We start from the raw sequence: 15,669 nt of genomic DNA, 5'->3' as shown, positions 1-15,669 counted from the left end.
CGGCGAGTGCTCGGCGGCGGGTTCGGATGACACACGCCGAGTGCTCTCGCACACTAATTGCGGAGGTGCGCAGCGAGACCGAGTCCGGCGGGACGCCCGCCATCCCCCTCGAGGTGATTGTGGGAGGGTTAAAGCAGGGGAGAGCTGAAGGTCGACTTAACTCCAAACCTGGAGCCGGAAGAAAATGTACGTTTTCACCCTCCGTTTAAACAGCTGTCAAGAGAGGCCTCGAGATGCCTCGACGTGGCGTTAATATTTGATATGTCGAGATAATGCTGCGTCCTCTGGAGCGTTTTTTTTTTTTTTTTTTAAGAATGTCTCTCTGAGGGTGACCCCTTCGTCGGGGAGGATTTCCTCATGTCAGATTGTTGTTAATCCTCGGCGTAACACAACACTTCTATCCCAGGCCCTCGTGTAACAGCTTATACGTTACTGTGCAGATAAAAAATACATACGCTTTTCTGAAGTCATCGAAAGTTAGCTAATGGCGTGTTGGAACTCTTCGGTACGGAATCGTACCGTAATAATCAACCCGAACCGTTTAATTTCCTGCTACGCTTCCTTTGTGGTACGAGAGTAATTGTACGATACGGTATGGGCGGAGATAGACCCACGAGAGTCGGCTGATTGGACGACAGAAAAGAGACGAGTGCATGCATAGAGCTTGACGTCTTGTTGAGGCAAATTGCCAAATCTGAGCTGCTGGATGTCCTCCTTTGTAGTCTTTTTTTTTTGCGTTGTCGTTACCTTGTTGGTGAACTATTACAACGTCATGCTACGTAGCTCGCTGACACGACATCGCACCCCCCTGCCGACCAAGTAAAGGTCAAGCCCTAATAATTCCATATTTTTCCTTTAGACCATGATGAGTCACTGTGTACAGATATATTTTTCACCCTTATTCAACCACTACAAAATTGTGCATATTGTTATATTTACAATCACACAATCATCTCATCTCCTGGAGTCATATTCAGTGTTGTCCACTGCAGCAGATCAATACATTTTTAATCCTGTCAGATTGTTGTTAATCCTCAGCCTAACATAACACTTCTATCCCTGGCCTCGTGTAACAGCTTATACGACATTGTGTAGATAAAAATATAAGTATTTCGGAAGTCATAGAAAGTTAGCTAATGGCGTGTTGGAACTCTTCGGTACGGAATCGTACCGTAATAATCAACCCGAACCGTTTAATTTCCTGCTACGCTTCCTTTGTGGTATGAGAGTAATTATACAATACGGTATGGGCGGAGCTAGACCCATGAGAGTCGGCTGATTGGACGACAGAAAAGTAACCAGTACATGCAAAGCTTGACGTCTTGAGACAAACGGCCAAATCCGAGCTGCTGGATGACCTCCTTTGTAGTCTTTTTTTGGTGTTGTCGACCAAGTAAAGGTCAAGCCCTAATAATTCCATATTTTTCCTGTAGACCATGATGAGTCACTGTGTATCTATGGCATTGTGTAGATAAAAACATACATTTTTCGGAAGTCATAGACTGTTCGCTAATGGCGTGCTGGAACGCTTCGGTACGGCACGTATTTTCCAGTCGGAATCGTACCAAAATAATCAACCCCAACCGCTTAATTTTCTGCTACGCTTCCTTTGTGGTACGATAGTAATTATACGGTACGTTATGGGCGGAGCTAGACCCACGAGAGTCAGCTGATTGGACAACGCGTGTAGTCTATTTTCATACAAAGCTTGACGTCTTGTTGAGACAAACGGCCAAATCCGAGCTGCTGGATGTCCTCCTTTGTAGTCTTTTTTTGTGTTACGTCGTTGTTCGTTTTTGGCGCACTAGTACGACGTCATGCTACGTAGCTCGCTGACACAACAACGCACACCCCTGCCGAACAAGTAAAGGTCAAGCCCTAATAGTTTCATATTTTTCCTGTAGACCATGATGAATCACAACTCGAGGAGATTTGACCCCACAGATTCACTGTTATCATGCATAAGTCTTACCGTTTAGTCATTTTAGTATTAAATTACAGCTTAAACGTAAATAGTTGAATAATCATGTACAAAAAAACGGATACGTACCTTCCACGCCAGTGCGGTCCTCGGTCACATGGTCCAGTTTAGCTAGGACGTCAACCTACAAAGAATATAAACAAACAATGATGACCATGCAGGTTCATAAATACAATCACACAGCTTCATCATATGAGCAGAACATCAAGACATAATTTTATGATGGTTTAATTATTTGTAACAAGAGGGGTACATTTTTATAAAAAAAAGTTATTTTTACTACACAGTCTGCTGTTTATCGTCGTATTATTCCTAGCTTTGTGGATTAAAGATTATGAAAGGAAAACATTGACGAGTTACATTAAAGTTTAGAGAGGGTTTTATGAGCATCTAGGGTTAGAGGGTTAGATGGGGTTCAGGTTGTTTACCTTGTGGGACGGAGGTCTTTTTAAACAGCTCGCTCGGCGGCGGTCAGGAGGTCATTTAGAGTCTCTTTAATGGACGCCTCTTTAAGCGGCGGAGAGGGAGGGTCACGTGATCACAGGAGAACAGGAAGAGCATAAACAAGAAAGAGAGAGTGAACCATTCCCCGCCCACTTCCTACTCGCAACAACACCCAAACAAGGCTTAAAGAGGAGGTCGAGGAGGCTGATTCTGTCGGGGGGGGGGGGGGGGGGGGGGGGGGGTGGGGGGTAAACACTCAGAAAAGTTAATGCGTGTTTACCGATGTGGATAGAGTTTCCGCTATCGCTAAAATCCCTCTAAATCTCCGTCGTGAGGGAGAAAATCACATCACGTTGAGCTGAAATACAAATAGGAAGCCATTCTTATCAGATTACCGAGGTCACACGCAAGGTCACAGACGGTATGTTTTGGTAATCTTGCGACCAAATAGGATTTAATGCATGTATAATGTAGTGCTGGGCGCGTTAACGGCGGCTAGCAGCGGCGTCAACGTTAACAGCGCTAACTAGCGCTGTGCGATAGGTTAACGCGTGTTAACGCACGACACGTTTCCATGACGACTGACATGACGTAAAAAACTGAGTCCAGGCACCGTTTAGCAATTAGCTCCGTTAGCTGCATTAGCTCCTTTTAGCGCCGTTAGCGCGCCTACAGTCGAACTGGAGCGGTCAGTTTATTGAACGAAAAGAGCAGCGCTACAAATAACGTTAGCGTGCCTGTGTACTGCGTATGTGTGCCTAAAGTTTAGCGTTACTCTAGAGACTCATTTTAACAATTCGGATTCACGTAAAAACATGACGTCATGCGCGTCTTTTTCCGGTCAGTCGTCATGGAAACGTGTCGTGCGTTAACGTTGATGCCGCTAAACGCCGCTAGCATTAACGTTTGACAGCACTAGCGTTAATAGCGTCAACATTAATGCATGCTAATACATGACGTATTTCCATGATGACTGACACATGTACGCTGGTTATTTGTAGTGCTGCTCTTTTCTGTGTTAAATAAACAGACTGCTCCAGGTCCACTGTAGGCACGCTAACAGCGCTAAAGGGGCTAACACAGCTAACGGAGCTAACTGGTAAACGGTGCCTTGAAACGTGACGTAGCGCACGTCTTTTTCCGGTCAGTCGTCATGGAAACGCGCTCTGCGTTAACGCTCCCAACACTAAGATAATGTCGTAAAAATTATACAGATTTGTATTTAACTCGATATTCCAATCGTGATGATTTAGGCTGGTTAGTTTAAATTATGAGTCTTTTTATCGCTCTTCGTAATTATTCCTCAAACACAAATTTGTTTTTCTTTGAAAATGTTTATTCAGCATCAACAAAGAGAGGGGGGGAAAATAAAATAATATATATATATATATATATATATATTAAAGGGCTTACATAAGCTCAGAATCAATATAGCTGAAGAAAATAATCTCCTGTACTGTAGATGGAAATGATGACCAATTCACCAGCAAATGTGATTTATGATCTCAGAATTGATTGTGACGCCTTTTACACAGTCAGGGAAAAAAAAGTTCATCAATCAAAATGACATCAAAATGACTTATTTAGAGGGAAATAAAAATCACAAAAATAATATAAAAAAAAAGCCCCCGGACTGTTTTGCGGCTCTGCTGATGAGTGTGGTACATAATGTATGAGCAGCTATTTATAGACGTATTAAAGTGGATGTTTTGAACACAACTACACAGGCTTTTCAGAATAAAACAGCCGACAATAATCCACAGTTTGCACACCATGCTTTTATAAGCCCTTTAACACTAGAGAGAGAGAGAAAAGAAAAAAAAGAGAGAGGAGGGAACAGCAATACAATATGTATACAGTATTTATGTATATGACTTATCTCTTTTTTCACTTTTGATCATGTTCAATTCACACAGGGTGGGACACAAGTTCACCAGATTAACCCCTCAGAGAAAGAAAGATAGAGATCTACTGTAACTGCACTTTCCTAGAACTAAACTACCACATGTTTTTAAAAAGTGTTTTCAAGGGTTTAAAGAACAGAGATCCAGATAGTGAGAGATTAAGTTGTACCGGGAAGCTGTGGAGAAGCACTGTATCTAACAGGTTGTGGTATGGAAGCCTGTTTCTGTCAGAAATAGAGTAGAAATTATGAGATTAAAAAGTCATGATTGTAAAACAAAAAGTGGACATTATTTGATAAAAAGTCATAATTATGAGTTAAAACGTTGAAATTATGAGATAAAGTCAAAATTATGAGATTTAAAAGTCATGAGATTAACAAATCGAAATTATGAGATAAAACATTTTTTATTATGAGATTAAACGTCATAATTATGAGATTAAAAAGTCATAATAATGAGATAAAGTTGAAATTATTAGATAAAGTCAAAATTATGAGATTAAAAAGTCATAATTATGAGATTTAAAAGTCATAAGTAAGCGATAAAGTTGAAATTATGGGACAAAGTCAACATTTTGAGATAAAAAGTCATAATGAGATTAACAAATCGAAATTATGGGATAAAAAAATTTAAATTATGAGATAAAAAGTCGAAATTAGGGGATTAAAAAGTCAGAATTATGAGAAAAGTCGAAATTATGACATAAAAAGACAGAATTATGAGAAAAATTATTTAATAATTATACTTATGACTTGTTATCTTATATTTATGTCTTCTTAATCTCATAATTTCGAATGTTATCGCATATTTATGACTTTTTTTGAGAAGTTTTCTTGTTTTTCATTTCCTGGCATAAACATTCTTCCATACTGTGGTGATTTACTAACCAGTGACTTGATACAATGTCATTCTTCACATTCACAGACAAACTTAATGTTTTATCAGAGTCTTTGTTCTTAATCTTAATCTTAATCTCCAGTTGATTTCATCTACGGGGGGAAAAGACATATTACATTAATCGAGTTCTCTTTTTTTTACTCTGTTTTTCTTAATTTTCATTTTCAGGCTGTCAGTTTTTATTTATTAGATTTTTTCCCTTTTTTTTTTTTCCGAGTCTAAAAAGATGGGAGTGTCCATAAAAAATCCATTACTTGGGTTGAAACCACCACGCGGTGCGGGGGTGGTGGTGGTGGTGGTGGTGGTGGTGGTGGTGGTGATGTAGGGGGGAGGAGGAGGAACTCAGGTTGTGCAGGTGGTCGTATAAAGAGTTCAGTATCTGGAGTACGGCTGCTCCCTGAACGCCGCCTTGGTCGTCCGTGCCGACGGAGCTTTGCCGCGACCGTTTGCCCACTCGTCCTGACCTGATTTAAGAAGAGCAGATGGGGGAGAGAGTGGGTGAATAACTGGAATCATTCATTCATTCATTCATTCACAGAGCGATGGATGGATGGATGGAGCACTTTAAGTGTCTGAGGTATCGACGCGGTTTATATTAACAAAAGACAGAAAACCTGACTTCCACCTGAACACACGCATCTCGGATAATTGAACGAGACGATCAAACGGCGACTTGAAAAGGACCCATTTAGCTGAAAAAAAAAAAAAAGGTCACGATTACCATTAGCTTAAATCAGCTCCAGTACTGTCGATGTGAAAGTGCCAGTATCGATGGCAGCCTTTTGTCTGATCTGCAGCCAGCGCCGCACACACACACACACACACACACACACACACACTTCCATGCAGCTGAGGCCTCACAAAGGCTTGTTTTTGTGTGTTTTTGTATTGTATGTGCGTACGAGTTCTCGGCACACGAGCCGATACCCCTTAATTAAACCTGTCGCCCCGTTCGCTGACAGTCACTTTGAAGAAAACACACCAAGGTAACCTTGTGTTTTCAGAAGATGTTTGTGTTTGTTTGAACTGTGTGTGTGTGTGTGTGTGTGTGTGTGTGTGTGTGTGTGTGTGTGTGTGTGTGTGTGTGTGTGTGTGTGTGTGTGTGTGACCCACGTGGCTGCACACACCACCACCTAATGAGCTGAAGATGCCTCTGCGCTAACAAAAGTTGGAGGGAAGTTCTTTTTTTTTTTTGCTCTGACTTATTAGTCAAATTCATATTTTATACAAGAAGTAGGTCCTCGCTGAGTTCAGTGATGCAAGGGGGGAATCGTGGCAGAAAACCACATAAAAATATCCTTTTGGATATGAAAAAAAAAGACATTTACATGTAGTGTGAGTTATATTTACCTTATATTTAGGAATATTTACCTTTTGATTGTGTAAATGTGTAGTTTTGGGTTTTTGCACCACTGTAAACCACTGTTTTGAAATACAACATATCACATTTTCATGTTAATTTTGAGTCATTGTAATGATAAGTTGACACCAATGTTGATGCTAACTTTACTTTGTGGTTATTAGTGATGCAAGGGAGAAAATGACATTAAAAAGAGTCCTTGTATTGAGAATATTTACCTTTTTATTGTGTAAATGTGGTGTTTTAGGTGTTTTTAAGTCATTGAAATGATGCGTTCACACCAGTGTTGATGCTAACTCAACGGGGGGATTCATGGGAGAAAACCCCATAAAAATATACTTTTGGATATAGAATAAATGTTACATGGTAAATATACAGTATGTGAGAAATTGGAGTTCTTGTATTGAGAGGGCACTGCAATATTTATTCTTTTATTGTGTAAATTTGAGGTTTTAGGTGTTGTATTGAAATGCAACATATCACATTTTCATATTGACTTTGAGTCGTTGTAATGATGCGTTTCACACCAGTGTTGATGCTAACTTTACTGTGCGGTTATTAGTGATGCAAGGGGGGAAAAAAGGACATAAAAAAATTAACGATAACGTGTTAACGGCGTCAACGTTTCCATGACAACTGACCAGTAAAAGACACGTGTGAGGTCATGTTTACGTTCCATGGCACCTGAGTCCAGGCACCGTTTACCAGTTAGCTCCGTTAGCTTATTTAGCGCCACTAGCGCAGTGGAGCGGTCTGTTTATTTAAGGAAAAGAGCAGCGCTACAAATAGCCAGCGTACCTGTGTACTGCGTATGTGTATATACAGTACGTGAGTCTTGTATTGAGAAGGACATGACAATATTTACCTTTTGTGTAAATGTGTGGTTTTAGGCATTTGCACCACTGTAAACCACTGTGTTTTGAAATCATCAAATGTGCTTTGTGGTTAGATTACATCAGGTGGTCGTTTAAATATCAAAATTTGAGTCTAAGTTCTGAGATCTGACTTCCTGGCCTTTATTTTACTACCAAAGATGTTGTTTCTAGCGATATTTGAGCGCTAATACAGAAGCTACGCCTTCACTACATGACGAGCTATAGATCAACCTTCATCGGTGAAACACACGGAGAACATTTTAATGGGATCCTCTGTCCTTAAGGAAGATTTTTAACATTTCTAATAAAGTGTCCTGTCAGCAGTTACAGTTATTAGTGGTCAGTGCAGAACTTTGGGTGGTTTCGTGTTGTACTCGACTTTTTACTGTATAATAGCTTCACTGTCGCTAACAGCGCTGCAGCAGAACTGACCTTGGCCCATTTCTTTTTTTTCCTTCTTTACCGTGACGGTAAGCTGACACAGTCGTGTTAAACACATCCATTCGCTCTGAACTTTTGAAGAAACTGGAGCTGCTCTGCGCCTCCTCCTCCTCCTCCTCCTCCTCCTCCTCCTCCTCCTCTCAGACGCCATAAATCACATTTAACTGAGAAGCAGTTATTTTAAAGTGGCCTTAATCGTACGGTGAATCTCTTCTGTTTAAACCTGACGGCACAGTGTTGTGTATAGTACAGTAACATGAGTTTGATAGATTATATTTTGTTTTTCCGTTGTTAGATGTCTTTGTTTATTTTGAAGGCCGATATTTTTTTTTTCCCTCCCAATTCATAATTGTGAAACCTTGAATCTATTATCACCACCATTTTTTTTGTGTTTTTAAAATCTATCAAGAGACAAACAAACAAACAAACAACTAATTAATCAGTGATATGGTTTTAGACTGACAAGGACAGCTATCGAGCAACTTTTGTGTTGCTTGCGTTTGAGGGACTTCTATGTTTAAATATAGATTGTTTTCACATGCATTGCGGTGAATAATTATGTCCAATATGCCTCTCTCAGGTATATGTCAGTATAATTATATATCATAATATCTAATGTAATAAAAGAATATATGGAATCAGGAATAGATATTATGAAAATGACTATCTATTCCTGTGTTATTATCGTTCTAATCAATTTAAAGGCTGCAGAAAAGGAAAAACTGGATGTTCTGTGATGTAAAAGTGTTGCAAACACCCAGTATTACTGAGTTTATACATAAAAACCCTAAAGAAGACATGAAAAATATCCAAATGAATTCATTAAAGTCTATTAAAGTGATTGAAGTTAACTGTGGCGTTCCCCAGGGCTCAAGGTTGGGCCCGATATTTTTTACATTTTTTATTATTATACTGTAAATAATTCCACGAGGATTTTTTACTTGCTGCAGTAATTATTGGTGGATCTTCTAAGTCATAATTTTTGCCAAACACCTGGACCACCATCATGTGAAATTACTTGTGTATTTTGTGTGTATACCTGTGTTTTTCCCTGCTATTTCATGTCGAACAATATATGCTATGAAAAAGGTCGATTATACCAGGTTTATTCATACTATATACACCTGTTTATATATTACTAGGTATATATATACCTAGTAATATATATATATAAGAGCAACGATCACAGAATTTGACAAATAAACAAATCACTTATGCTTCTTCTTCTTATCGTCATTCACGGTATATATGAACATCATGGAAATAACCAGGTGCTATGGCAACTAAGAAAGTGAATTCCAAGACGAGAAGAATATGCGGTTCTGACAATAGAACAGAAGTTTTTCCAACAACTCACCGTATTCTTCGTACGATTCCCCGCTGTGTCCGTATTCATAGTAGTCGTCTGAGCTGTAAACGACACAGGAGAGTCAGGTGAAATGCTATCATTTTCAACAAATTGCAGTTATTAAGACACGGAGAGAGCAAAGACGAGATGCACGTCTTCTGCAGAGCGTCACCTCGCAGTGAAACCACGCGTCCTGGATATAAAAGAAATATAACAAACAAGAAGCAGCTGAAAAGTTTGGCAAAGGCAATTTCCCTTCCACCGTATAACTGCACCAACCTCTGGTTCCATATCACTGCGTATGGAGATCTGAGAGCGCTGGCAACTTAAATGAAAAATAAAAAGACGGGCTGTTCATTCCCCCCTCGCTCGCTCGTTTACTTGTTTATTTATTTATTTATTTATTTTTGGCTCCACGGTCAGCGGTGAGAGATGCTGACAGAACAATCCTGCGTCGGTATCATTCAGTAACAGGACTATCATTCAAGAGAAGGCAATTCATCATAAGGCTGCCACTGAGCCGACACCAGCCATCACAGCTGGGTCGTCTTCCCGCTCGCCTGTCAGTCTGTCAGCAGCAGCAGCAGCAGCAGCAGAATCAGCAGCAGCAGCAGCAGCAGAATCAGCATCAGCATCAGCATCAGCAGCAGCAGCAGCCAGCACCTTTCAGCTCAGGTGGATTAAAGCGCTGAAGGCATCATCCAAAGCCCCCCCGACGCCTCACATCCACACTGCCCTCCACTGCAGAGGGCAAAGAGGTGACGGCGGTGACGCGCCGCTGTGGAAGTAAAACGAATTACACTTCTTTTTCTTTTCTTTTCTTGATTTATTTTTTTTGCTCGTGTTACTGTAACGGAGCGGCTCTCTGCGGTCGTTGAAAGCCAAACTGAGCTCCGAGAGTCGAGAGTCTGCGTCTTTATCAAGTTACGCCTGTTTTGCGGCGATCCGGGAAAATCAATTTCTACAAATTCAATCGGCTATTAAGTCTTCTTTTCTTCGGAGCTCGAGCCTCTTCAGGAATAGAAGTTCAGGATTCTGTGCAGACGATGAGTTTTTAGGTTATCTGACTTTAATGATGATGTGATTATTAGGGTAAGATGATCGTGGTTTTGATTTGAAAATGAGTGAGAAATTACTGGGAGCGTCACTTTTTCTAAATTAAAGTGGACCGGAAGTTCCAATTAAGGCTGTTTTTTTAGTGTGTATCTGCGTCATTACCTTGTTTACGAAGCCCTGAAGGTTCTAAACAAACAGTTCAGCCACTGCTGAGAACGCTGTGTTTTATTGTAATCTCGGGCTTCAGCGAGATCTCTGAAAAAACCCGGTCCGGTTACGTAAACACCGGTTCTCCTGAACGGCAGATCGTCCTGCTCTGAGAGCGGGTGTGCTGAATATGTCACTTCCAGGTATTGGCCAATCACAAGACACTCTGTCTTCTGGGTGAGAGAGTTGAGTCTCAAATCTCGCGGCTGGGAAACAGCGTCAGAAAAGACAGATTTCTATCGGCTCGTTTACAGCAACTAGGAGGTTTTTGAGCATAAAAACAAGTTAATGTATGTAAGTAGACCTCCATAACTAACATATATGTGCAACAGGACCACTCTATGTGAGCTTTAAACAAATTAGGAAGCTTTGGCTCTGTCGAGTACAGAATAAATCATTTTTGGTTTGTTTTTCAGAGTAATTTTTTTCTGATTTACTGTATTTTCTGACTTTAGAGAGCATGATTGAAACCCTAAATGCATTCATTCCTTTATCGAGAGCTTGATTTAAAGGTAACAACATGGACGGCTTGTTTAGATTAATCAAGTTTTGCTTTGATCTGGGTTTAAGGCTCTGAGACGAAGATCGTCCCGATCGTAGATGGTGTTAGCATTAGTTTTTATGTGTCGACTTTTACGCAGACATAGGAGTCACTTGCGGGTTTCGGAGGTTCTCGCGAGAGTTCGAGGTATCTCGAATAATTCAGAGAAATGGGGGTAGAAAAAATATTGACAGGAAATGGTGATTCTGCTGGTTTTCAAACTGAGCTCCGAGACGTTCTGCGTCTTTATCAAGTTACAGCTGTTTTGCAGCGATCCGGGAAATCAGTTTCTACAAATTCAGTCAGCTATTAAATCTTCTTTTCTTTGGGCTCGAGCCTCTTCAGGGTTCGAAGTTCAGGATTCTGTGCAAACAATGAGTTTTTAGGTTTTCTGACTTTAATAAATGAGTGATTATTAGGGTTAGATGGATTGATGAGAACCTTGCAAGGGATAATTGTTTGATTTCATCACTTTTTTAAAAACAAATTAGGAGACTGTGGCTCTGTTGAGAGACAGGAAACAGTGATTCTGCTGGTTTTCTGTCAGAGAATGATGGTTTTTTGGCCCCGAGTCCTGATACCATCCATTTACAGTGTATTTACAGCATGGTTTCTATGGATAGACCCATTATCCGCATTCAGTAGTGGACATTATCAACTTTTTTTAAATCCAACAGCTGATCAGAGGTCAATTTATGCATTCAAAATTTCTGTTAATTTATTTAATTTAAGAGATGCTGCTGACCCTGGGAACTCCCTGCAATTTTTGTTTTTATTTGAACTTGCAGCAAAGATAAATGAAAGTTAAAATAACATTTCATTGGTAAAACTTTATTTACTGTACAAAACATTAGGAAGCTTCCCGTACTTTTTGTTAGAATTTTAAAACAAAATTTTGACACCAATATTTTCACTTTTACTGCAAATGAGTATTGGCTCCAAATATCAGTTATCGGCCTCCTTGACGACTAATAATCGGTATCGGCTCTGAAAAAATACCATATCATTCCACTGGTTTCTGCTGATGGCAGAGTCTTTATATTTGCTGCACCATACACTTCCTGTTACAGGGTTATGTGGGTGTAATTTTATTTCTAATTTCTCAGCAGGTTCTTCCAGTTATTGTTTTTGTCTGTCACAGAAAACAAAAAAAGAGGAAATATCTTGACGTTTCTTTGGATTGTGCTGTAATTCTTTTGGCGCCGCAAGCAGCCGCCGTTTACCTCCATTGTACCAGGGCAAAGGTTGGTACTCTGGCAGCCTCCCCTGCCTCTGATAAATGCCCTTCAACAGCAGGAGCGTGACAAACTGATTGGCTTCATTGTTTCCTTGCAACATTTTCCCGTTCTTGCTCGAGTCGAAAAAAAAAACCAAAACAAGCCCAGACAAACATGACCAATCGTGTGGAGAGACTGTGGAATGGATGGCTTTTAAGAGCAGCTCAATGAGACATGAGACAGCCTCTCTAAAGACGCCCGTGCCTTAAGTCGGGCTTAGCATAAATTTTACACAGCCCATAATTCAGCTGTAAACAATGCCGCGGCAGTGGGAGAGAGCGAGTGCCGGATGCCGAGTCGGCCCCCGTGGCTGTGGTTGCCACCGTGGATCTGGAATATAAATCCTAGGGATGTTTTTCCTGCAGAGGTCCTCCTCGCCTTTTGAATAGTGCTAACAGCGTTAATGTTTACGCGTCAATGTTAACGCATCACATGACGACTGACCGGAAAAAGACACGCGATACGTCATGTTTACGTGACTCCCGATTGTTAAAATGAGTCTCTAAAGTAACGCTAAATTGCACACATACGCAGTACACAGGTACGCTGGTTATTTGTAGTGTTGCTCTTTTCGTTTAATAAACACCGCCAAAGGAGCTAACACAGCTAACGGAGCTAACTGGTAAACGGTGCTAACGTGACCAGCAGTACTTTTTTGAATAGTGCTGGGCATGTTAACGCGTGAATGGCAATTAACGGCGCCGCGTTTCCATGACGACTGACCAGAAAAAAAGATGTGCGTGACATCATGTTTACGTGACTCCCGATTGTTTAAACGAGTCTCTAAAGTAATGCTAAACTATAAAAACAGAGTGCACACATACGCAGTACACAGGTACGCTGGTTATTTGTAGCGCTGCTCTTTTCGTTTAATAAACAGACCGTTCCGGTTCCGCTGTAGGCGAGCTAACGGTGCTAAAGGAGCTAATGCAGCTAACGGAGCTAACTGGTAAAGGGTGCTAGGACTTTGGTGCCGCGGCACATAAACGTGACGTCACACGCGTCTTTTTCCACTCAGTGGTCATGGAAGCGCGTCATGCGTGAACATGAACGCGCGTTAACGCCGCTAAAGGAGCTAATGTTAATGTTGACGCCGCTAACGTGACCAGCACAACTTTTGAAATAAACGTCAATTTTTCATGAATGTCAGGAAATCAATTTGCCACGATCTAACAGGTGCTCGCAGAAAAACGCTGGATTAAATCCACGTTATACAAACCTAAACTCGTCGTGGGGGCTAGCTAACACGCTCTCTCACCTGTCATCACCCCCCCCCCCCCCCCCAATAATTTGACTTTGTTTACATCACAGACAAAAAGAAATACCGGCGTTCACTTAAACCTTTCTGTCTCTTAAATGCCAAAGACGGAGCAGATAACAGGTGAATATTGTGCTGACGGCTGCCAGCGCAGAACCTGCTTCTTTGTGCAAAGAGAACAGAGCAACAAAAGCTCGTAAAGCGCCCTCTAATTTCCGAGGTGACGTTTTGTCAATAACGCTTCACGTGTGCTCTCTCTCTCTGCCCGGATTCTTTCTCGAGGACGAAGAGGAGGTGGTGGTTACTGAAGGACAAAGTCTGGGAGAATTCTACTTCTCTGCGTGGCCAGAGGTTCTCCAGATTAGATTAGAATGGTTTGACATTAAGTCAAGAATATTCTGGTGTAGATTAACTGAACACTTGGGCTTTTTTTTTACCATGAAGTTAACTTTAAAATATAATGGAGTCATTTAATTTCGTACATGTCTCTAGGCCCCACAGCAAGAAAATAAAAGTCTTAATGTGCTGTAGTGCATAATGGATTCGGGTTGGTAGGGAAATGAATGAATGATAACGATCTTTGTTGTCAACTACGATCCGCGTAAAAACGTCAGTATGTACCGCGGTCGTTACGTTGGTTAGATATACTGTAGGCAGGGGCTTTACAAAGGATCTTGGGGCCTCGATGCAAAAGGAACCCGACATTAAAGCGTCAAACATTTCTTTTATTGTCTTCACTTCTGTTCCCCTTTCCGAAAAGCGTACATCATTGTGGAGTTCCCCAGGGCTCAAGGTCGGGCCCACTATTTTATTTAAAACTGTAAGTAATACCGTGAGGATTTTAAACGGAAAATCTCGATGTCCTGTGATGCAAAAGTGTTGCACATATCCAGTGTGGCCTAGTTTATGCATGAAAAACCTGAAGAAGGCATCACAAATATCCAAATTAAGATATATTAAGATAATTGTGGAGTTCCCCAGGGCTCAAGGTTGGGCCCACTATTTTATTTTAAACTGTAAGTAATTCTGTGAGGCTTTTAAACGGAAAATCTAGATGTTCTGTGTTGCACATATCCAGTTTATGCAGAAAAACCTAAAGAAAGCATCAAAAATATCCAAATTAACTCTTTAAACTCTATTTAAGTTATTGGAGATAATTGTGGAGTTCCCCAGGGCTCAAGGTTGGGCCCAGTATTTTTTTTAATACTGACCAATGATGATTTTTATTTTTTGCAGTAATTATTGAGACCGGTTTAAAGTGGGTCTTTTAAGTCATACTTTTTGGCAAATACTTGGACAACACTCATGATAAATAACTTGTGTATTTTGTTTGTTTTTATACCCGTGTTTTCTCCTGCTATTTCCTGTCAGAAAATATCTGCTATGTAGTTATACACTATAATACATTTACCTATACCTTATAAGGGCATCTTTTTGTCACATTATTCCAAATCCAAACACCAACGATCACAGAGTTTGACCAACGTTTGGATTGATTCCTCAGATAAATGTATTTGTTAAGTCGTGTCGTTCATCATCTGAGGTCGTCTGGAATCACCGCTTCACTCTTGCTCTGAGTGTTTAGACCTCATTAAGGTTACATCTCCATGTCACAGGACTTTTTAAACAAGAGGCCAGGCTTTTTTGATTTGACATTCATTAGCACTCTCTCCGGTGTCTCGGAGGCTTTGTTTCTCCCTCGGCTTCAGAATAAAAAAATCTGTCTCTTACATAAATGCGTCTCTTTCATCAGTCGTTCGTCTGACTCCCGTCGCCTACTTTTCCGCAGGTAAGCGACACCGGCGGCATCTGTCGTCTTTGTCTTAAGCACTGATGCTGCCGTCGCCGGGCGTCGTGGTAACAGATGGCGGTGTTAAATCTGAATGATGTAGTACACGTCCCTCGCGCTCTTTGTTTTCCTTACGTCGACATCAATCTTCCCGGTGCTCTGTGATAAATCTGGGAGTGTGGGGGTAAATCTACGAGGATATAACACAGCAAAGGGCTGTGGAGGCATGTAGCATGGCTGCTAATCCTCAAGCAGAAATAGGACGTATTATGTTCTTCTTTTTGTGTTTTT

The 15,669-nt window shown here is 40.8% G+C and overlaps 1 protein-coding gene across 1 annotated transcript in view; it reads right to left on the bottom strand.

The window, feature by feature from the left end:
- Window positions 1-5,598: 5,598 nt before the first annotated feature.
- Window positions 5,599-15,669, bottom strand: part of khdrbs3 (KH domain containing, RNA binding, signal transduction associated 3) — a gene marked incomplete at both ends in the record, with an annotated part of 120,062 nt that continues 109,991 nt past the window's right edge. Inside the window, 2 exons of the mRNA XM_083900047.1 lie at window positions 5,599-5,690; window positions 9,260-9,312. Coding sequence (XP_083756173.1) covers window positions 5,599-5,690; window positions 9,260-9,312 — 145 coding nt within the window. The remainder of the gene's footprint in view (window positions 5,691-9,259; window positions 9,313-15,669) is intronic.

This window comes from Microchirus variegatus (genome assembly GCF_963457635.1).
Source record: "Microchirus variegatus genome assembly, chromosome: 13".
Lineage (NCBI taxonomy): Eukaryota > Metazoa > Chordata > Actinopteri > Pleuronectiformes > Soleidae > Microchirus > Microchirus variegatus.
The sequence above is the reverse complement of the archived record's forward strand: the minus strand, read 5'-3'. Positions and strand labels throughout refer to the sequence as shown.